We start from the raw sequence: 22,370 nt of genomic DNA, 5'->3' as shown, positions 1-22,370 counted from the left end.
CTGCACCCCCTGGCCTAGTGGGAGACCACAGGGTAATTTGGCAAATCACCTTCAAATAACATTGAAAGAGCTGAACTTTTCTAGCGTTACACAAATGATAATTGGTGATATTCACCTACGAACATGGGGCAGAGAAAGTGAGAGAAATCTTAAGACAATTTCAGTCCATTTTGAAATAATAATGGACCAATCACTACTTACGTTCAGAAAGAGATGTTCCATTTGGGATCGGCTTGTCATTTTGTGGTCAAAAAAAGGTGCAGCGGATATATAGCTTGCCCATATCTTGCAACTGCGAAAACATTTCACAGCAATGTCACTAAAGGACCTACACAATTAGAGACTTAATCAATTGTAGGTCAGTAGGGGTAGCCACCTCCATGCGCTGGATCGAATACATAGTTAAAGGAAACCTACCACTTGAAGGGGCAGGTTTCAGAAGAAAACACCGAGCACAAGCTCAGGCTGAGCTGGTGCCGGTGGTTATTTTTGTTAGTGTTTTAAACCGCGGTACCGCGGTTTAAAACACTTTTTAAACTGTATAGCCGGCGCAGGGAGGTACGCGCTTGGCGCTTACCATGCGCACGGCTCTCCTTCACTTCCTATGTAGCCGCGCGCACGGTCGCGCGCATGGTAAGCGCCGAGCGCGTACCTCCCTGCGCCGGCTATACAGTTTAAAAAGTGTTTTAAACCGCAATACCGCGGTTTAAAACACTAACAAAAATAAGGTGTTTTCTTCTGAAACCTGCCACTTCAAGTGGTAGGTTTCCTTTAAGGCAATACAGGTGTTCCAAAGGATAATGGGAAATCATCTTAATGATATTGAACATTCTAGGGATGCACCCATAGCCAGACATATACACCAATTCCATCAAGGAAGGCCTTAATGTCCTCTGTAGGTATGAAGTTGGTACCACATTTACTGAGGAGAGGTTACTGGGAGCAAAAAGTCCTACAAGGAGAGGCAAGATGCATTTATCAACTCAATACAGTTGTGCCTAATTGTTTGAATTTACAGCTGCACTATGCATGTTTTGTATAGTCAAAGTGGCCCTATCAGGATATGTTTGTATTTTTGCATATTTGTATCATAGATGCCTCTTTATTTCCATTATCTCTACCCCTCATGATATATGCTATCCTGTAAAAGGGGCCTACTCCATTTCTCTGGATAAAGTTAATGTTACATTCACCCCATCCTCTTGTATAATTTCGGCATATAAGCCATTATTACACCTAGGAGTGGCCTCTCAGGGATCATTTTACTTTGGTGACGCTTCTGTGCATGACACACGATCAGTGTACTCCGATTGGTTGAGGGGTAAGGACAAATATCACAGACTTCCCAGTACAGATTACATCATCGACTGCATGGCGGCCCAGAGTACTTCCCTGCCTCATTACCAAGAGACAGGTAAGCTGTTCTCTATTTCCAGCGTGAGCACACACACGTGGGCTCAACATTACACACCAGCAACTAGTGTGAACATTGTGGTTCACTGCCACAGAGGAGATGGGCACTGCATTTCCCCTACTATTGTGGGACCACAGATTTGTACCGTCCAACAGTACATGTATATGGACCCTAAGTCATCATTAAAGTTTACCTCTGAAGATGCTTGGTTACAAGCAGAAACACATCACGGCGATGTGGTAGACTCAGGGACACTCTAGGGAAAGAATAGGATTGTGCCCTTTCCCCCAAACTGTGAGAGGCTCTTGACCCTGAAATATCCAGGACACCCTACAACAACAGATATTTTTCCAGTAGAGATTTAAGAGTTCTTTATGTCAGGTAACCGTCTATACCATATTTCGTAGTATTTGTGGTGGTCTCTAGTATATTCAAATATCATACCTTCTGGACCTACTAGTAAGGCAAGGCAGAGGTACAATTATTGGTCCCGTGTCCACTTTGGCATGTTTACTTAGCTTGGTGTTCAAGCCCACAGTGTGGATCAAGATTATGGGGCACATTTACTTACAGGGTCACTGGAATGCATTGTCCGTGTATAATGCTCTACATGCTGGTACATTAGGATAGATTTATAAAATCACACATTTTTATATACATCATACAGTTATACACATGATGTATACACACATACAGTAAATAAACCGTTTATATACAACTACATGCAGCATATATGTCATATACACTCACATATACAACATATACATACAGTATTTATATGTACAATTCAGCAGACTTCTTACCCTCATATCAAGCTTCTTCTCTTCAAGGCATCTTCTCATTAGAGGGAGCAGCAGGTCACAGTTAAGAAAGCAGCACAGTCAGGGCCGGATTAAGGTTGGTGGGTGCCCCTGGGCGCAAAATCTGGTGGAGGCCCCCCCTGAGTGTAGCGTACACACATGTCTTCCTGCTTCCTTTCCACTGTCCTAGCAGTAACACAGCTACATACAGCCGCCTCGCCCCCAGTAACACAGCTACATACAGCCGTCTCCCCCCCCCCCCAGTAACACAGCTACATACAGCCACCTCGCCCCCAGTAACACAGCTACATACAGCCGCGCTTCCCCCCAGTAACAAAACTACATACAGCCGCCTCGCCTCCAGTAACACATCAACATACAGCTGCCTCGCCCCCAGTAACACAGCTACATACAGCCGCCTCACCCCCAGTAACACAGCTACATACAGCCGCCTACCCCCCAGTAATACCGCTGACTATAGCCTGGCAGGCACACGTCGGGCGTGCTGGAGAGGAGGACAGGTGATCGCAGTGTGTATACACCTATACACAGTAGATGCACATATACCAATATACACAGTATATACATCTATACACGGTAGATGCATATATACCCATATACATAGTATATACATCTATACATGGTAGATTCATATATACCCATTTACACAGTATATACACCTATACACAGTAGATGCATATATACGCTGTACATACATATATACACAGTATATATATATATATATATATATATACACACACAGTAAATGCATATATACCCATGTACACAATATATACACATAAACAGTATATACACATATACACAATAGATGCATATATACACAGTATATACATCTATACACAGTATATACATATATACACATACACAGTAGGTGCATATATACACAGTATATACATATATACACAGTAGATACATATATACACATACACAGTAGATGCATATATACACAGTATATACATATATACACATATGGCCTGTATATACACATATACCTTGTATATACACATATACACTGTACATACATACACTCACCGGCCACTTTATTAGGTACACCTGTCCAACTGCTCTTTAACACTTAATTTCTAATCAGCCAATCACATGGCAGCAACTCAGTGCATTTAGGCATGTAGACATGGTCAAGACAATCTCCTGCAGTTCAAACCGAGCATTAGTATGGGGAAGAAAGGTGATTTGAGGCCTTTGAACGTGGCATGGTTGTTGGTGCCAGGAGGGCTGGTCTGAGTATTTCAGAAACTGCTGATCTACTGGGATTTTCATGCACAACCATCTCTAGGGTTTACAGAGAATAGTCCGAAAAAGAAAAAACATCCAGTGAGCGGCAGTTCTGTGGGCGGAAATGCCTTGTTGATGCCAGAGGTCAGAGGAGAATGGGCAGACTGGTTCGAGATGATAGAAAGGCAACAGTGACTCAAATCGCCACCCGTTACAACCAAGGTAGGCAGAAAAGCATCTCTGAACGCACAGTACGTCGAACTTTGAGGCAGATGGGCTACAGCAGCAGAAGACCACACCAGGTGCCACTCCTTTCAGCTAAGAACAGGATACTGAGGCTACAATTTGCACAAGCTCATCGAAATTGGACAGTAGAAGATTGGAAAAACGTTGCCTGGTCTGATGAGTCTCGATTTCTGCTGCGACATTCGGATGGTAGGGTCAGAATTTGGCGTCAACAACATGAAAGCATGGATCCATCCTGCCTTGTATCAACGGTTCAGGCTGGTGGTGGTGGTGTCATGGTGTGGGGAATATTTTCTTGGCACTCTTTGGGCCCCTTGGTACAACGCCACAGCCTACCTGAGTATTGTTGCTGACCATGTCCATCCCTTTATGAGCACAATGTACCCAACATCTGATGGCTACTTTCAGCAGGATAATGCGCCATGTCATAAATCTGGAATCATCTCAGACTGGTTTCTTGAACATGACAATGAGGTCACTGGACTCAAATAGCCTCCATAGTCACCAGATCTCAATCCAATAGAGCATCTTTGGGATGTGGTGGAACGGGAGATTCGTATCATGGATATGCAGCCGACAAATCTGCGGCAACTGTATGATGCCATCATGTCAATATGGACCAAAATCTCTGAGGAATGCTTCCAGCACCTTGTTGACTCTATGCCTCGAAGAATTGAGGCAGTTCTGAAGGCAAAAGGGGGTCCAACCCGTTACTAGCATGGTGTACCTAATAAAGTGGCCAGTGAGTGTATATTCACACAGATAAATTGATATGTATATAGTTACCTTTTAGGGTGACCGGCCGTGGCTTCAGGCGGGCGTTCAGGCGGGCGTTCAGGCGGGTGGGGGTCGGTCAGGGGGTCTGTGGGTGCTTGTTCAAGCTTGGGGCGGGGGGGGGGGGGTCGCTTGTCCGGCCAGGGAAGGGGAGGGGGCGGCAGGTGCTTGTTCTAGCGCGAGAGCGGAGGGGGGTAGCTTGTCCGGCCGGGGAGGGGGGTGGCGGGTGCTTGTTCTAGCGGTGGGCGCTGGGGGGGCGCGGCGGGTGCTTGTTCTAGCGGGGGGGCCTAGGGGGGGGCACGGCGGGTGCTTGTTCTAGCGGGGGCCGAAGGTGGGGCGCGGAGGGTGCTTGTTCTAGCGGGGGGGGGGGGGGGTGTCGAGCGGTGTTGCTTGCCGGGGGATGGGCAGGCCGGGAGACGGTCACCTGTGCTGGGGGTGCGGGCGGAAAGGCGAGCGCAGTATCATCTGTACCGGGGGGGGAGGTGGTTTCACCTGTGCCGGGGTGGGCATGGAGGAAGTGTCACCTGTGTCGAGGTGGGGGTGGGGATGGCAGGCATTGAGGCAGAGTTGGTGTCACTCGTGCCAAGGGGGGTGGACGGCTCCTTCATGCAGCGCGATGCTGCGGGCATCTCAGGAGGGGGGGCGCGGGCCCGCAGGGGGTGCGATTTGGTGGGGGCCCCAAGGGAGGGCAAGATGGTGGGGGCCCCGGGGCTCGAGGCCCAGGAGCCCCGCCTATAATCCGGCCCGGAGCACAGTAGCTGCTAAGCACATGGAGGATCTAGACAGCGGAACATACATAGCTACATTTCTTACAAAATGAAGTTTCTGTTGGTTTAGAAGTGAACATGCTGGTCACAGGTTGCCTTCAAGTTTCTGTATTCTTATCTGTGTCTATCCCCTAGGTGCACGATGATCCTTCTACCACAATAAATGAGGAGAATCTGATTCAATTGCTGGTTGATTTAATTCTAGCTGGTTATGCAAATGTGGCAGCTACCCTACAAATGGCATTACTGAACATGGCAGTGCACCAAGATGTACAAGGTTATTTTTTTCTTGGTTATTTTGCAGTGTACATATTGGGGGAGGCGGGAATTACTTTGATAACAAATTCTGATAAAGGTCATCTAAAGGTCCGAGGCACATTCATTTCCAGTCAAAAGAAATAAGAAAGTACACACAGTAAGTTTTATCAGGACATAATGGAAAGACATGAGGGTATTCCCATACATGCCAACCACATGTTTATTTTCCATCTGCTGCTTCCAGGCCGAAAATTACATACTAAATATGCAAAATAGGCTGAAGTGCCAGAGCACCTCAGGAGTCCTACTTTACGTCTTGCTGATTGCAAAGCTGCTATCGGGGAGCCATGCCCTTCGCCAAAATGGCAGCGTCATGCACCATTGGCATGTAAATACCCGGCAGCATTTTAAAAGTTAACAACCAATATCAGCTGTTAGATTACCAGGGGGTGAGCCGAACTCCAAATCTGACTGAAGTCCGGGTTTGAGGGACCTGAACCTACAATGTTTGTCACTGATCTGCACATTGCACATGATGAGTGGTGGAAGCTAAAATCACTTAGGTTTAGAGAAGGTTTTTTTTTTTTCAGATTTGTGAACAACAGACTAATATCAATGAGTTCGCAAATAAAAATGATAATATTTATGTGCAGTCTATTTTTATTTCGCAATAATCCACCCATGGCATAAACAAAATGTCGCTAGAATAGATACAAAATAAATCCAGACTACAGCTGTAAGATTACAGAAACCTGAAAACTGAAAAACATAATTTAATATACTGTGGCCCACATTTATCATAACTAGTGCAGTCTGTACTATGTGCAGTTTGTCTGGAGTGTGCAGGCTGCTCCAGAATCATCAAAACTGCCGCAAGGTCTTTATTAATCTGGCCACCGCTGCACTGCTCTGGAAGTGTTCATCATATTTTTTGGTGCACTTTGTTCAAACTGCTGAATTGTGGTGAAAAATCTGACTAAGTACTAACACACCCCTTTAGGTGCACAGGTTTTGCTCCTTTAATGTGATGGCTCAAATACTGAAACAATATACACCTCCCTCCCACCCCCCAAAAAAGCTTTGTAAATAAAAATGTATAAAACTCTAAAAACGACTTCAGTGTTTCAATGTTGTTCTTTATTTAAGCTAGTAGGGGATGTCTTTTCTTTACCTTAATAGTTTTTTTTAGTATAAAGCTTACCGTATATACTTGAGTATAAGCCGACCAGAGTATAAGCCGAGGCCCCTAATTCTACCACCAAAATTGGGAAAACGTATTGACTCAAATATAAGCAGAGGGTGGGAAATGCATTGGTCAAAGCCCTCCCCAGTATATAGCCAGCCAACCCCCTGTAGTATATAGCCTACCAGCCCCTGTAGTATATAGCCTACCAGCCCCTGTGGTATGCAGCTAGCCCCTGTAGTATATAGCCTGCCAGCCCCTACCCCAGTATATGGCCATCCAGCCCCTGTAGTATGTAACCTGCCAGCCCCTGCCCCAGTATATAGCCATCCAGCCCCTGCCCCAGTATATAGCCATCCAGCCCCTGCCCCAGTATATAGCCATCCAGTCCGTGCTCCAGTATATACCCATCTAGCCCATGCCCTACCTTTGTATAGCCTGCCAGCCCCCGTGCACCAGTTTATAGCCATCACCTACCCCGTAATGCAGGCGCCCCCCCCCCCGATCTGTTATACCTAAAAGACCGCGTTATGTAGCCCCTCCCCCGCCCTGGTATACAGACATTAGATTAAAAAAAAAAAAAAAACCTCACCTCTCCGGCGCCCCGGCAGGTCTTCTGTGTGATGCATCAGTCAGCGGCAGGTCTGACGTCAGCGGCTGCCTCTGAGATCAGTGTGTGTGCCGGCTGCCGGCACACACAATACTATTCCAGCGGCCGCCGCTGACAACAGGGCCTGCGACGTCACAGGGACCTGCCGCTGACTGATGGATCACGCAGAAGACCTGCCGGGGCGCCGGAGAGGTGAGGGGTTTTTTTTGTTTGTTTTTTTTTCACTCGAGTATAAGCCGAGTTTGGGTTATTCAGCACATTTTTTGTGCTGAAAAACTCGGCTTGTACTCGAGTATATACAGTAATCTCCAGGAATATTAAAAGAAAATCATTGGGTACTTTACACCATTTTGGAATAGTTTGTTGTGGTTTGTGGGCCTTAATCCTCATGATAATTTTCCTAGGGAGTTTTTTGAACATATTTAACAGAGTATTAAACCAATAACATTTTATTTTTAAAAGATCAAATATTTTAATTTTTTATAGCAAAAGTCCACAAAGAAATTGATGCATTTCTAGAAAACAATGAAAATCTTCAGTATGAAGATTGCACGAATTTGCCTTACACCAATGCTGTAATCCATGAAATACAGAGATTCTCTAATGTGGCTCCTTTAGGCCTGCCGAAGATTTGTACACAAGATATTAAACTGCAGAATTATTCAATCACAAAGGTAAGAGTGTTGAATTTGGGACAACTATTTAGAAAAAAAAACGTTAACAAAGATGTTAACTAGACACAAATTTGTTCATTGAAGACTGAAAAAAAATATCCGATATCCTGCATGTGTCGCTACCCCGCTCTGATCCGCCGGAGTTCACCTTCTTCGTCGTGGTGCATGTAAGTGCATTGTCTTTTGACACAATTTGAAAGTTAAATCGCGCTCAGTACGAATCATTTGGATCGTCTGACGGCACGCCCCCAATTTGTGTTGCATGAAAGCCACCGCAGCTGCGCCAAAATCCGATCGCATGCGACATAATGCCAGCGCAGACCTGTTAAATACCCCATAAAAACTGTGCAATCCCTGGAAAAGACGAACAGTCCGACAAAAATGCGCAATAATAATAATTATTTATATAGCACCTACAGATTACGCAGCGATGCACAAAGAATGCCACATTGGTCCCTGTCACCTAGGGTCTCACAATCTAAACAACCTACCGGTATGTTTTGGAGTGTGAGAGGAAACCAGAGTACAAAGAAGAAACCCACGCAAACACAGAGAGAACATACAAACTCTTTGCAGATGTTAACCTGGGTGGGACTTTAACCCAAGACTCCAGTTCTGCAAGGCATAAGTGCTCCCCACTCAGCAACCGTGCTGCCGTATGGACCCTTAGTAAATAAGCCCCAATGAGTCAGTACCATAAAAAAGTGCTAAAAACAAGAATTGATGCTTTTATTTTCCTCCACCCAGAAAGCGTTCTCATCAATAAATATCTGAAATATAAATGAAAATGGCCAGGCAATTCTATGCTAGTTCCTGCCTGGAGTAGTATTGTGTTCTAACATTCGGAAGTTCCTGGCCCAGGCTATCACTTTTGCAAAGGCGGAAAGTATCACAGCAGCCCTCTCCGTGGCTGGGTTTTGCCCCTTTCATTCTCCTCTACAACCACTTGGAGGTGCACAAAGGGGAAATTTTTGCATTTCATGGCTATGCAGTAATTGGGGCACATTTACTTACCCGTCCCGTCGCGATCCCTGAGGTACATTGTCCGACGAGGATTCGGAGCTGCCGCGATTCACTAAGATCGTGCGACCAATTTCCTGCATGTGACGCTTCCCCGCTCAGGTCCGCCTGTGTTCACCATCTTCTTCCTGGTGGATGTAAGTACATGGCTTTTGAATGTTAAATCCCGCACTTAGTCCAAATCAGTTGGCTTGTCCTATGGCCATGCCCCCAATTTGTGTTGCATGAAAGTAAATGTGCCCCATTGTGTCTATTTTAAGGCCTGTAGGACAGAAAATTTTCCATAACGGGTCGCTTACTATGGATTTCAATTTACACAATTTTTTACAGATTTTAATTGATGTAAATTGTGATAATTAATGCTTCAAGTGACCCTTCAGATTTATACACACTATTTTAAATGCCCTAATTTTATTATTTATTATCCTTTTAATTCGAGCTGTTAACCGTGCAGGATGTAATTTAGTCTGTCTATACTTTTTACCTATATATATAAATTTTTGAATATAATGACCAGTAGAAATTTGATGGTCTCCCATTTAAAATTAGTATCATTACGTGACACTAACTGCTCACAGACTACTGTATATCTTAGAGTAAGGAAAAAAATAATTTTATTAGGATCACTGTTCCCAAGGCCACTGGACACTGACATGCTAGACAAGTTTCAACAAATTACAAGATTCAACAAAGTATCAGGTCCTGTAGGAAACTGTCCCATAGTATTAGCCCACATAAGTTGATTAAATGTCTCTCCTTCACAGATGAATGGCTTTAATTTTTTTATTTTTCCATATATACTGAAGTATAAGCTGAGTTTTTCAGCACAAAATATGTGCTGAAAAACCACACCTCAGCTTATATTCAAGTCAAGAAAAAAACAAACACAAATCACCTACTGACGCCCCCCCGGCAGGTCCTCTTCTATACAATGATGATCCGGCGTCGGCTCTGTGTCCCCGCACTGTCCATCGCAGGGATCGTGACGTCATCCACTCGCTCCACTTTGTGCACCGGCATTGGCACACCCTATGATGTCAGCAAGCGGCTGATGTGATGGTGTCTGTGACGGACAGCGCGGGGACACGGAGACGATGCCGCAATGTATGGAAGAGGGCCTGCCTGGGGGGTGTCGGAAGGTGAGTACACTGTTTGTTTTTTTCCCACAGGCATTATATTGGGGGCAAGGGCCGCAGGCTATATACTGGGTGGCAGGGGCTGCAGGCTATATATGGGCAGGGGACACTCTCTGACCCATCTATACCTATAGTTTATTCCTTTTCCTCCCTCCTCCTTTTTAGTTTATAAACTCCTTAACTCCTGCTAGGATCTTCTCCCCAGTATAGCCGACCGTCTACCGTATTCAACTTATCTGCAAAATACAGCATACCTTAATGATAAGTCTGCCCAGTGATGTTGAAACACAAACCCTTCTGCTCTACAACAAGCTCAGAGCCATGGATTTAACTCCCTGAGCTCCTGCTGTCTTTTTGCTGTGGCACATGGCAGAGGTTGTATTACAGAGAATACTACCTTGGAGTTCCTTCCCTTGAGCTTTGAACTTAGTTTTTCGTCTTTTATTATGTCTTTGCTTCCCACTTGGACCACAACAGTTCAGTCATCAATAGCTCTCCCTGTAATGTATCCACTCTTTCTCCCACATGCCAAAACCATGGCACCAGGGAGACCCCATTTGGGTTGGTCTTGGCAACAAAGTATTTATCATTCTTCCTGATTATAGAGTCCCCTACAACCACTATTTATCTTGGCTTGTCTGCATTACAAGCCCCGATACTACCGTATTAGTTGAGCTGTTCTCCTGGATGTAAGGCTTCATGGACATGACTGCCATTGTTTGTGGCCCATTGAACATGTCAATTCAAAGAGACTGAATGTCCCAACTGCCATATAATGTTTTTTAGTATAAAACTTCTTGAAACTTACAGTATTTGTTTACACCATTAACATGTGTTATTAATCATTTAGGGTACTATTATTGAAACTAACCTGGCTTCTGTACACATGGATCCCAAGAAATGGAAATTTCCAGATTCATTCAACCCATCAAACTTTTTGAACAAAGAAGGAAAGTTTCAAGACAATGAAGCATTCCTTCCATTTTCGACAGGTAAACTCTTGGTATTGGTGCTGATTTAAAGAAAACACATTTACAAAGTAAATTGTCCCCATGATATAAAGTCATGTAGTATGTATGCTAGTCTTAAGCCGCAGTTTTACTGTAATAATAATGTTTATTTATATAGCACCATCATATTCCATAGCGCTTTACAAATTATAGGGGACATATAATATTACATCACAGGGTACAAACATTCATATGTAACAATAGGTGCGAGGGCCCTGCTCACAAGAGCTTACAGTCTATGAGGAAGAGTTATAAAAGCTTGTATTATGGGCCAACCATTCTTTAAAAGGGAACAGAATTAAATAATTTAATAAATACAAGTTCTGCTGCTTGAACCTATCATCAATCACCATCTTATATACAGAGTTCAAGGTGAATGGTACTACAGAGAAGCCTCGGACTTGGTATATATCTGGTGTCTGCTGTATAACAGATTGGATGAGGACAGAGGATGAGTTGGTAAAGAGATTTGACTGCAGTTAGCAAATGTGATAGGCTTGCCTAAAGAGATGGGTTTTAAGAGCACTTTTGACATTCTGGAGGCTGGATATTAGTCCAATTGTCCAGAGAAGGTCATTCCAGAGAATTGGTGCATCTCGGGAGAAGTCCTGGAGACATGCATGAAAGGTTCAAATTAAGGTAGAGATTAATTGAACATCACTGGCAGGTCGGAGATCACAGGATAGGCAACAGACTGAGATGAGAGAAGAGAGATACAGAGATAACTCTCATTATGCATGGATGAGAGTTATTATTTTAAACTGTATTTGGAAGGCTTTGTGAAATGTGTCAAAATGATAGGGCCCCAAACAGGCTTGTCTTTAACCAAAGGTCACAAGGCCCCCACTGGCTAAGAGTCACAAGGCCCCCACTGGCCAAGAGTCACAGGGCCCTCACTGGCCAAGAGTCACAGGGCCCTCACTGGCCAAGAGTCACAGGGCCCCACTGGCCAAGAGTCACAGTGTCCCCACTGGCCAGAGTCATAGGGAACCATCTGGCCAAAAGTCACAGGGCGCCAACTGGAGGAGATTTACCACTGACTTTTTGGAGTAAAGGTGGAAAAAAATCGCAAGGGTCTTTTCCTGCATATCCGCAATAGTGGCTTAAATATAAAACCACTGCTAAGGCAACGCAGTGAAAAGCCAGATTTATGATTTTTTAGTCAAAATAGTCACAAAAAAGTTGCAAGGACAGTACCTCTCCCAGTGTATGTGCTGTTGCACTTATTATATTCTAATTGCTATTATTTTCTGATTGTTAAGAAAAAAAATCTCAAAAAGATTTATTAAGGCTAATGCCATAAATCTGAAAGGTAGCATAGCTCCAAGGGTAATCATAGAAAGAGCCTGCCTAATGATAAATCTCCCCCACAGAGTCTGCACATGCACCTTAAAGGGGTTGCCCATGAAAGAAACTTCTCAAATTTCAATCCCCTAGTTATGTTTACACAATAAAGATCATTTTAAACCCCTTATTTTACAATTTTACTCAGTTTTATTGCTGTTTAAGCTCCTATAACTCAGTGATAGAGTGTGGATGGGGACTCTCTAAAAGACACTTCATGATTCCTCGAGTTTTATGTCATATCAATGTGGTTAGATTATCAGGGTACAGGTTCATATGCACTCCCATTTAGCTTTTGAACATTGTACTAGTATCTGACACATAAAAAGTGAGATGAGACATTCAGAGATGAGAGATAATGAGATCCATGAGATGCATATTACACATGACAATATGAGCTCTACTATCAATGCCATAACATACACAGTCTGCTATATGCCTCTCTCCCCCTTTCCTGGATAAAGATCTTATCTGTCTGTAGCTCGTAGATTTACTCTCCTCACTTTGCTGCAGTTGTTTGCCGACAGGAAGTCAGTGTGTGTCTGTGTGAGCTCGTCCTGGAATGCAAGGGTCGGGGCTAGAGGCAGAGAGCAAAAAGAACCCCAGCTCAGTCAGAAGAACAAGATGTGTGCCGACCCTAAACTCAGAAGATCCAGAGTCGGGTCTAGGGGCAACCAAAATTGTGTACACCAGGACTGATAGAGACAGGTTGGAATTATATCTGTGAAATGCTGCATTTTTGTTAATAACAATGAATTAATGAATGTGTTATTTTATTGTCCTGAGTACATTTAAGAAACGGGAATACCCCTTTAAGACCCAAGGGATGCTATGTAAGCCATAAATATAGTAAGACGTGGAGGAAGATGAGTTAGTCCAATTAAGTTGACAGTTTGAGTTAGGGATTTCCTTGGTTAATTTGATAAGAATGTTTTAGAAATTATATTTATCCCATATTTTGACAGGTCTTCGGATTTGTATTGGAGAACAAATGGCCAGGACTGAGATCTTTATTTTCTTCACAATCCTAATGAAGACTTTAAGATTTCACCTTCCCAGTGGAGTCACTAAAAGTAACTTGAATGGACGGGGAACTACATCTACACCTCATCCATATAAAATCTGTGTTATCCCCCGTTAGTTTGTTTAGGGCTCATTCAGATGGGTGTTTTTAATATCAACAATGATATACGATTTTTTTGCAGACATGAAATGCCATACAGGCAAGGATACAATATGGACAACAAGCAAACTGAATCAAGGTGCATTTTTTGCAGACATGGCAGAGATACCTCTGACTAAATGAGCCATTATTCCTTATTTTACGCATGTTCTTGTTTCTTAAATCATACTTTTCTATCACCAAATTATGACCTAGAAATATACATCAATGAGCAATAACTTTAAAATTACTTGCTTAGGGCGTGCATTTGCAGTCCGTGTATGTTGTGTACATACTTGGACTTATTTACTAAGGGTCGCGGATCGCACTTTTGTTGGACTTTTGGGGATTACACGGCTTTGACAGGTATTTAACAGGTTTCTGAGCTGGGATCTGAGCTGGCATCATCTCTGCATGGCTGTGTATACAGATCACCGATAACAGTGATCCAAGATCTCTGTTATATGTATCTGTATATCTGGTGGGGGAGAGGGGATTGGGGGAGAGGGGATTGGGGGGGGGGGCAGGGTTAGCCACAGTCTGGTGTGGGTGAATTTGCAGAATCATCCAGAGTGTATTCTGGGTGTCACCCAGAGTCTGGACTGGGGAGTCAGCTGCATCAATCACAGTCTGGTCTGTAGGCTGTAGTTTTATAGTTTTATTCCACTGACCCAATGTTTTAGGTAAACAAAAAAAAAGGACGTGGCTCAAAAGTTATTTCCACTGATGTGTGATAAAGCCCATTGAAAAGAATAATTCAGTCAGTCGAAAAATCACTAAGTCAGGAAGAGAAAACCAATTTGTATATGTGAAACATTACTGATGTGAAAAATACACCAGTGGGAGTAGACCCTCAGGCCCCATGCACACGATTGTCGGGGGGACGTATGTATGGCCACAAGCTTGCAGCCGTATATATGTCCCACATAGACAGCAATGGCCGCACTGAGCAATACGGTGCTGTACACGCATGGCTCCATACACAGGTAAGGTAAGACGTCCTATCTTTACCTGTGTTACGGCACCATGCACCGTGTATCCCTATGGAGAGGGGATACATGATGCTGGATGTGTGCTCGCTCGGCTACGGCTGGGCGGTCACACGTTCGTGTCCATGTAGCCTTAGTTTAATACATGATGCAGGTTTACTGTAATTACCTAAATTGGCCATTTAACCCTTTCAGGAATCAGCCCTGTTTTCATTTCTGTTATTTACTCCCCTCATTCAAAAAGCTATAACTTTTTTATTTTTCCCATTTACAGAAATGTGTGCAGGCTTGTTAAAATTAAAACCTCTTGTGCAAACAAATTTCTTAATTTGACCTATTCTGATGCTAAAAACTTTTTCATACTTCGTCATACAGACCTTTATGAGGTGTAATTTTTTGCGGTACATGATGTAATTTACATTGCTACCATTTAGGGGACTGTATGACCTTTTGATCACTTTTTATGAATTTTTTTGCTGTTGAAAAATGACAAAAAAGTGGCGTTTTGGACGTTCAGGCACTATTTGCCGTTCTGGGGTTCAGTGTCAGGAAGTGTCTAAATAGTGATAGATCGGGACTTGTGGGATGCGAAGATACCTAACATGTTTGTGATTTTATTTGTTTATTTAATTTCTATGAGTTCTAGAAAAAGGGGAGAGATTTGAAATTGGAGTTACTACAGTATTGCAGTATATGGAGAGTTTGCTAGGCACCCAAAGATAAAGTAGACGTGTCATTTGGGGTGAACAGTAAAAGCCGTACAGAAAACGGGGCAAATGCGTTTTTTAACCATTTTCACTGCATTTGGAATTTTTTCCCCCCTTCCCAGTTCACGGCATGGAATACCATCACTATGAAGTGCAATTTGTTATGCAGAAAACAAGCCCTCACAGAGGTCTGTACGTGTAAAAATAAAAAAGTTTTTTGATGGCGGGGAGTGAAAATTGGAAATGCAAAAACAAAAAAGCCAGGTCGTTAAGGGGTTAAAATGTTTGCACCAATTTTATGTCTGACTTTGCACTAAAAAGAACATGCAAACTGCTTGCAACTGTATTTATAAAGTGCCTGTGCCGGAATCTCAACAACCTTTTCATTGAGTTTTAAAACACAATTTAAACACCACGGAGGAGCAATGCCCAACGTGCACATAAAGTGGTGTTCCAATGCATAGCAGGGGAATGTTAAGGGCCATTTTTTCATGTTGATTTTAAAATGCGAGAGTCTCCCAAATGTGGCTAGTTCCTTAAGAAAGTTTGGGACAGAGACTAGTGGAGTACAAAGAAAAAACAGTAAATCATTGGTATAAGCCACTATTTTGATCTCTTGGGTTCCCACAGTCCGACTGATGACATCTGATGCGCCACAATCCAATCGCGTTCGACAAAATCCCAGGGCAATTCGCCGCAAACCGGAAATATTCGGGAAACCCAATAAAAGTGTAAATGAGCCCCATTGTCTAATGTTCCTATTTGTGGGAGGTCTGTGGGGTTGCAATTGAAACAAAAAGGAATAAAAATTTCTGAAAGACTTTGCAATTCTGTCTGGGAAAGGGACTTTGGCACAGATACTGCGGTTAATGTGTGGGACATAATTGGCCGATCTTTGCACGATTTTAATGGGCTTACTACCATGTTCATAAAAAACTCTGTGGCACTTCTCCAGAAATTATTTCACATTTACCAAATATAGAGAGCGTAGTTGCTCTCAGACAAAGTTGATTAAGGCCTTACAGGCGTACTGCTCCTGTTTCACTCTCCCACATTCACATAAACACATCTCCGATGTAACATCTATGTGCCTTATTCTAACAAACTAGAGCATTAGAGACTGAGTCTGAATTGGTTGGGAAATTTCATTAAGGGGGCATCTGGCAGGACATTTCATTAAAGGGGAGCATCTAGCATGACATTTCATTAAAGGGGGGTCTGGCAGGACATTTCATTAAAGGGTGGACATTTCATTAAAAGGAGGCATCTGGCAGGATATTTCATTAAAGGGGGGAATCTGGCAGGACATTTCATTAAAGGGGGCTCCTGGCAGAACATTTCATTAAAGGAGGGCATCTGGCAGGACATTTCACTAAAGGGGGAATTTGGCAGGACATTTCTGGGACTATATGGGACTAACTATATACTGAGTGGGGACGTGCAGGGGCTATCTATATACTGAGTGGGCACATGCAGAATCTGGCTCAAAAATATTTTGGTCAAAAAAAAAATAGCGTATAATGTTATGTATCAATGTGGAAATGGATATTGGTGGTGGGGGGGGGGAGCACAAAAATCTTTCAGTCAGGGGCCACACAGCTCCTCGTGGCGGCCCTGCCAAGATAGCTGGTTGAGCCAGTCAGCTCGAGGTCCGCAAAGGTGACAGTAGATTGTTCCCTTGACAAATACAAAAAGACCTTACAGTCAGACCTCAAGTCCATAAAGACCAATGGCATCATGTGGGACAGGAGTATGCTCACACCTTTGTAGCAACCAAGGTGCCAAAAGGGAAAGCAATGGCTGGAGAATCTCTGAATCTCTCTTGAAGAAAGATTACTTATGCTCTCAACTGTTGCTTCTCTGGTGCACGGTTCCCTCAATAACAGTAACGGTAACAGGCCCAAGAGAGGAGGGGTTGAGAGAAGGGAGGATAAAAAAGGAGTTTAGAAAATGGGGGACAAAATGAAGAAAGTAAGAGAAAGGGAAAAAGACTGAGAAAGTTAAGAGGCACAGAGAAAGAGAGCACTTAGAGCAGGGGGGTTAGAATTTGTCTTACAATACACAGATATGTAGTGATAAAAGTAGAAATTAACTTTCCAAAGGTTAACCAGAAGCACACCTGGGAGTGCCTCATAGGGCAATCAAAGAGCCAGAACTAGCAACCCCAGGCTCTATGGTGAAGGGAAACAGCACACTGCGGTAGGGGCAATAAATTGGGCTAATAATGATATTCCAGAAAGCCAGAAGGATCTCTGGGTGCCAACTTCTGGACTAAGAACTCAGTGGTAAGTCAGGGGCCTCTAAACTCGGGCCTAACAACCTTATGTATAACGTTCTGGGCAACGGGTCACAGCCAGGTACACAGAAAGTAGGGCGGCACCATAGGAGGGCGGCATATCATTATCAAACCCAGTTTCAATAAAAGGACAAAAAAGAGATGAGAAGTGTTAAATAATGAAACAGCAAGAAGTGAGTCCCTCAGCCTTGTGTTCGTTCTCATTTCCAAAGTGTATGCAGAGAAATCTGGCAGAACCTGAATAGGAACTCCATGATATTGTATTAGGCCCTTCTCATGAATCAGTCTCTGTTTTTGTATATGTCTTTTTATTATTTTGTTATAAACACAATAACAACTTAGAAGGTACAGTATCATATATTCAAATTGTGGTTCTCAAATCCACAAATGATAATATTTGTCATATGTTCAGGAAGCATTGTGAAATGGCAATAGCACATCCTATCTTACATGTTTAAATGCTTATAGGGTGAGGGTAGGGGTGGGGTTATGTGTAACAAACAGAAGTGGGACCAATCTACATCATCAGTCTCTCTTTAAACGGGTTTCCCACAAAGAGAAGTTAGGCATCCACTGGATAGGGCCTAACTTCCTGATCAGTGAGGGTCTCAGTACTAAGACCTCTGCAGATCGCGAAAACTAGGGCTCCGTTGGATACCTTGTCTTCATAACAAAATACATTGCTAAAAACTCTAGGGGCATGATAACAAGATCTGGTTAATGTAAATATATATATATCTAAATATTTTAAATATTTTAATTCACCAAACCATATGCAATTTTAAACTGATAATTTGCAGTGCTATTCACAATGTAAATAACAGTATGTTGGTGATTAAAACAAAACGTATTAATGTCAATCTACTATGTGTTAAGTACTAGGGCTCCATTCAGGGGCCCAGACAGGAGAGCCATCCCAGAGCCATCTTAAGCATCGGGCCTGCATTTTTGGAAGCCAGCCTGCTCTCCCTTTCATCTCTTTTCACTGCAGCATTTGGCGTCAGCGGAGGGGGTGGAGCACAGCAGGAGATCATGCCAGGCTCAAAGTGTACAGGAAGAGGAAGCAGAGCTCAGTGTTCAACCATTTATCTGCCCCAATTTCTTAGAATAGAAAGTTGGAAAAAGTTGGAAGGAAGTCCATCTAGTCCAACCAATCAGAATTAAACAAATGGATTTTCCTCATATCCAGTAATATTTTTGCTCTCAATAAAGGCATCCAGGGCCCTCTTGAACATGTAGAAAGAATTCACAATATGAACCTCCTGTGGCAGAGAGTTCCATAGTTCCATAGTTAACTGCTGTTACGGTTAAGAATCCTCGTCTATGGTGATGGTAGAACCGCCTCTCTAGGTGTAAAGGATGCCCCCGTGTCCTGGTCACAGGCCGAGGTATAAAAAGATACTTAGAGAGATCCTTGTACTGCTCATTCAGATATTTGTACTGGTATGAGGTCTCCCCTCAGCTGTCATTTTCTAAGCCCAATAACCCCAAGTTTAGTACTCTATCATTGTATTCTAGTCCCCCCCATTCCCCTAATAATCTTGGTTGCTCTCCTCTGCACCCGTTCCAGTTCTACTAGGTCCTTTTCATTCACTGGTTCTCAAAACTGTACACAATGGGGCACATTTACTAAGGACAGTGCAAGCTGCACTATGTGTAATGTGCAGGGTGCCCATTCATGATTTGTGGTGCCCATTCTTCATGAATCTGGTGCCCTCTTCACTGCTCCGATAAAGTGCACCATTTTATGGTGTGCCTTTAACATGGGGCATGCCACACATTTCTGTCGTACATTGCATGCTAAATGTGGTGCAAGGTCCAACTGAGCACTGGAAAGCACAGTGCAGAAAGTAGTGCAGTTCAGTTTGCAATAAAAGAATGTGCAAGGTCTGACAGAAAACTGGCACACAGCCCTTAGGTAAATGTGGGCCAATATTTCATGTGTGTTCTGACCAGTGATTTGTATAAGGCCAAAGCCATTCTTTCCTTCTTTTCAGTACAAACTGCTTGTGTCTGAGACACATTTCTGGTGCATGTTACACACATGTGGCGTACGTGACACTTTGTAACGCATGCCGCACTATACCCGATGCAACACAAATTTCTGAACTGAAGGGGGCGTTCCAGTGCTCAGTGGGACCATGCACCACATTTATCATGCAAAGTCCGACAGAAATGTGTTGCACGCCCCATGTTAAAGGTGCACCAGAAAAATAATGGTGCACTCTGTCAGAGCAGTGCAGGGGGCGCAAGATTCTTAAAGAATGTGAGACAGAAATCATGAATTTGGCGCAAACTGCACCCTACATAGGCAGTAAATGTACCCCTCTGTCCTTATCAATGAGAATTTATTCCTCTTTTGATAGATCCATCAATTTTATTTGCTTTATTAGCAGCTGCCTGGCTCTAAAATTAAAGAGTAACTCCAAAGTTATTAAGATTTTACCCAATTGTCATATTACTCACCCTTTTTTTCCAAAGTTATGCCATTTTCTGTTCTGAAAGTGTTTGACCAGTGGTGAAGTGGGTGACACTAGCTTCTTCCTGTATCTGCCCATAAGCTGAGTCCAATACACTTTGCCCATAGATCCCATGATACCTCTCATTTAGGAATTTAGCAGCAAATCCAGTGAGATTCCTACAAGTGAATCTACTGAACATTATATATTGTACATACAGGATGTATATGGTAACTAACCTTGTCAAAGGACAAATCTCAAGATTATGCTTCGTAGGTTGCTTGTGTGCACAAAATACATTTATTAACCTTTCATCATGTGATCAGATAACTGTCTACAACTACTGTGAAATTACTCTGCTCTAAAGATGGCGTGTATGTCTGAAGACTGTCAGATGACATTGTATCTGAGATAAACTGGAATGTGCCCACCCTGAAGACTTGGTCATTGTGGAACTTCCTATCTAGAAGAGACATAAAGAGAAAAAACTCGCAAAACCTACTCTTGTTTCTATATGAGTTTGTGTACTTTCTTGAATAAAGCAGAATGGACATTGCCTCTGACTAAGAGGGAATTATTACAGAATACTTTTTTCCTGTCTTCCTGTCTGGTTTCATCCTTACCCATGCACTTGGTATAAATCAATTAAACCCAATTAAACAGGAGCAACAACTAATAAAAAGGGGGGTCTCCTCATAAGGAGATCATCTACCTTAACAGCCTGACATCTTTCATCACACATAAGAGTATGCAACATGTAATAAGTGGTAGTAATCAAAAGTAATACAGTTACATGAAGTGTATAATCTATGCTGCGTAAGCTCTAACGATTAATAGCTTCTGCAGGACACAAAAAGTGCCTAGTACAAGGTGGGGGAGGGGTGCAGCATGAAGTGAAGAGCGAGACAGAAGTTTCTTTAGAATCACAGACTGGGATGAAGGAACTGATAGGGAACAGGGGAAATCTTGTACCTCACTATTCTGTGTAGGAGATATCTGTATCCTCAGTCCTGAAAACCATCCTGAACAGAGCACTGTTACATGACATCCTTCCTCCTCCTCACCTTATATTTATCTATATTAAACCTTGTCAGCCTTTTCTACGCCCATTTCTCCAGCTTCCACAAATCCCTCTTTAATGTTATACTATGAGCAGAGGCATAGCTTCCATACACATTGCGGATGTATGGAAACAAAAGGGAGTGATGTCCCTGGGCCCCATGACCTTAAGGGACCCACTCAGCTTTCAATTATATTTGTGTCCAGTGGCGTAACTAGGAGAGACAGGGCTCCCTAGCAGGCTACTGAACAGGGCCCCCCTTCCCACTTAAAAATATGCATATTAGTATACACACACATATAAATACACTCATGTGCATGTACAGATACATACAGGGCCATATGCAACATACTCCCATACAGTGAGTGCATAGGGGCCTGGGACGGATGGCTGTACCAAAATTTGTTAAGGCCATTCTCCTGGGCCCGTATCTCTCTGCCCACCCCCTGACCATGTGTGTGCATCTTACGGCCACTTCGGGCTTCCAGCCGACGCACCTCATCTTCTTGCCACCAGATTGCCAGCGGACCTTGCTTTGGGCCCCCGGCCACCCACCAGTGCATCTCATCCTCGAGCCTCTGACCCACCCACAAGAGCACCTCATGTTCGGGCTGCTGACCTACCGGCAGGCAAACCTCATCTTCAGGCTACCAGCCCACCCACCAAGCAATTCATCTTCGGGCCTTCCAAAATGCATGTAACTGTCTTTAGATAAATTTATCCAAAAGAAAGGAAGCAGCACTCCAGAGAGTTGATATAAAAGGAGGGTGTGATTTATTCCAGGACAGGCCACGTTTCGGTGCAGTGTGCACCTTTTTTTAAGCAATGTGCAAACGGTTACAAACACATATATATACTCAAAATGGGTGTGGCTAATTATACAAAGGGTCAATAGTATTAATCATAGACATACACAATATAAAATTTGTGAGGCCATATAGTAAAGTGCAAGTGCATAGACATATATATGAAAAATTCATGTGTATCAAATTCATACATACAGGTCAAAAACATTATACCGTATAATCATGTGACAACTGCTATATTAATGAGATCATGGTACCTGGCGTCTCTTATCCGCATGGGATGCATGTCGGCAATCACATCCTGGAGCACATACTGCACATAGCCGGAGCACAGTGTACACTAGGAAGCGACATTTACCACAAACCAATGTGGTCAGTCGCTCACATGAGTGACTGCATAC

The 22,370-nt window shown here is 43.2% G+C and overlaps 1 protein-coding gene across 3 annotated transcripts in view; it reads left to right on the top strand.

Moving 5' to 3' along the window:
- Window positions 1-14,132, top strand: part of LOC140122050 (cytochrome P450 2J2-like) — a 63,870-nt gene extending 49,738 nt beyond the window's left edge. For all 3 annotated transcript variants that reach the window (XM_072142424.1, XM_072142427.1, XM_072142425.1), the window contains 4 exons: window positions 5,391-5,532; window positions 7,793-7,980; window positions 10,987-11,128; window positions 13,456-14,132. In XM_072142424.1, the coding sequence (XP_071998525.1) occupies window positions 5,391-5,532; window positions 7,793-7,980; window positions 10,987-11,128; window positions 13,456-13,631 (648 nt within the window). In that variant the 3' untranslated portion in view covers window positions 13,632-14,132. The remainder of the gene's footprint in view (window positions 1-5,390; window positions 5,533-7,792; window positions 7,981-10,986; window positions 11,129-13,455) is intronic.
- The last annotated feature ends 8,238 nt before the right edge of the window (window positions 14,133-22,370 follow it).

The sequence above is a fragment of the Engystomops pustulosus genome, chromosome 3 (genome assembly GCF_040894005.1).
Source record: "Engystomops pustulosus chromosome 3, aEngPut4.maternal, whole genome shotgun sequence".
In the NCBI taxonomy this organism is placed as follows: domain Eukaryota; kingdom Metazoa; phylum Chordata; class Amphibia; order Anura; family Leptodactylidae; genus Engystomops; species Engystomops pustulosus.
Note: the sequence above shows the minus strand (reverse complement) of the source record. Positions and strands in the feature narration are given on the sequence as shown.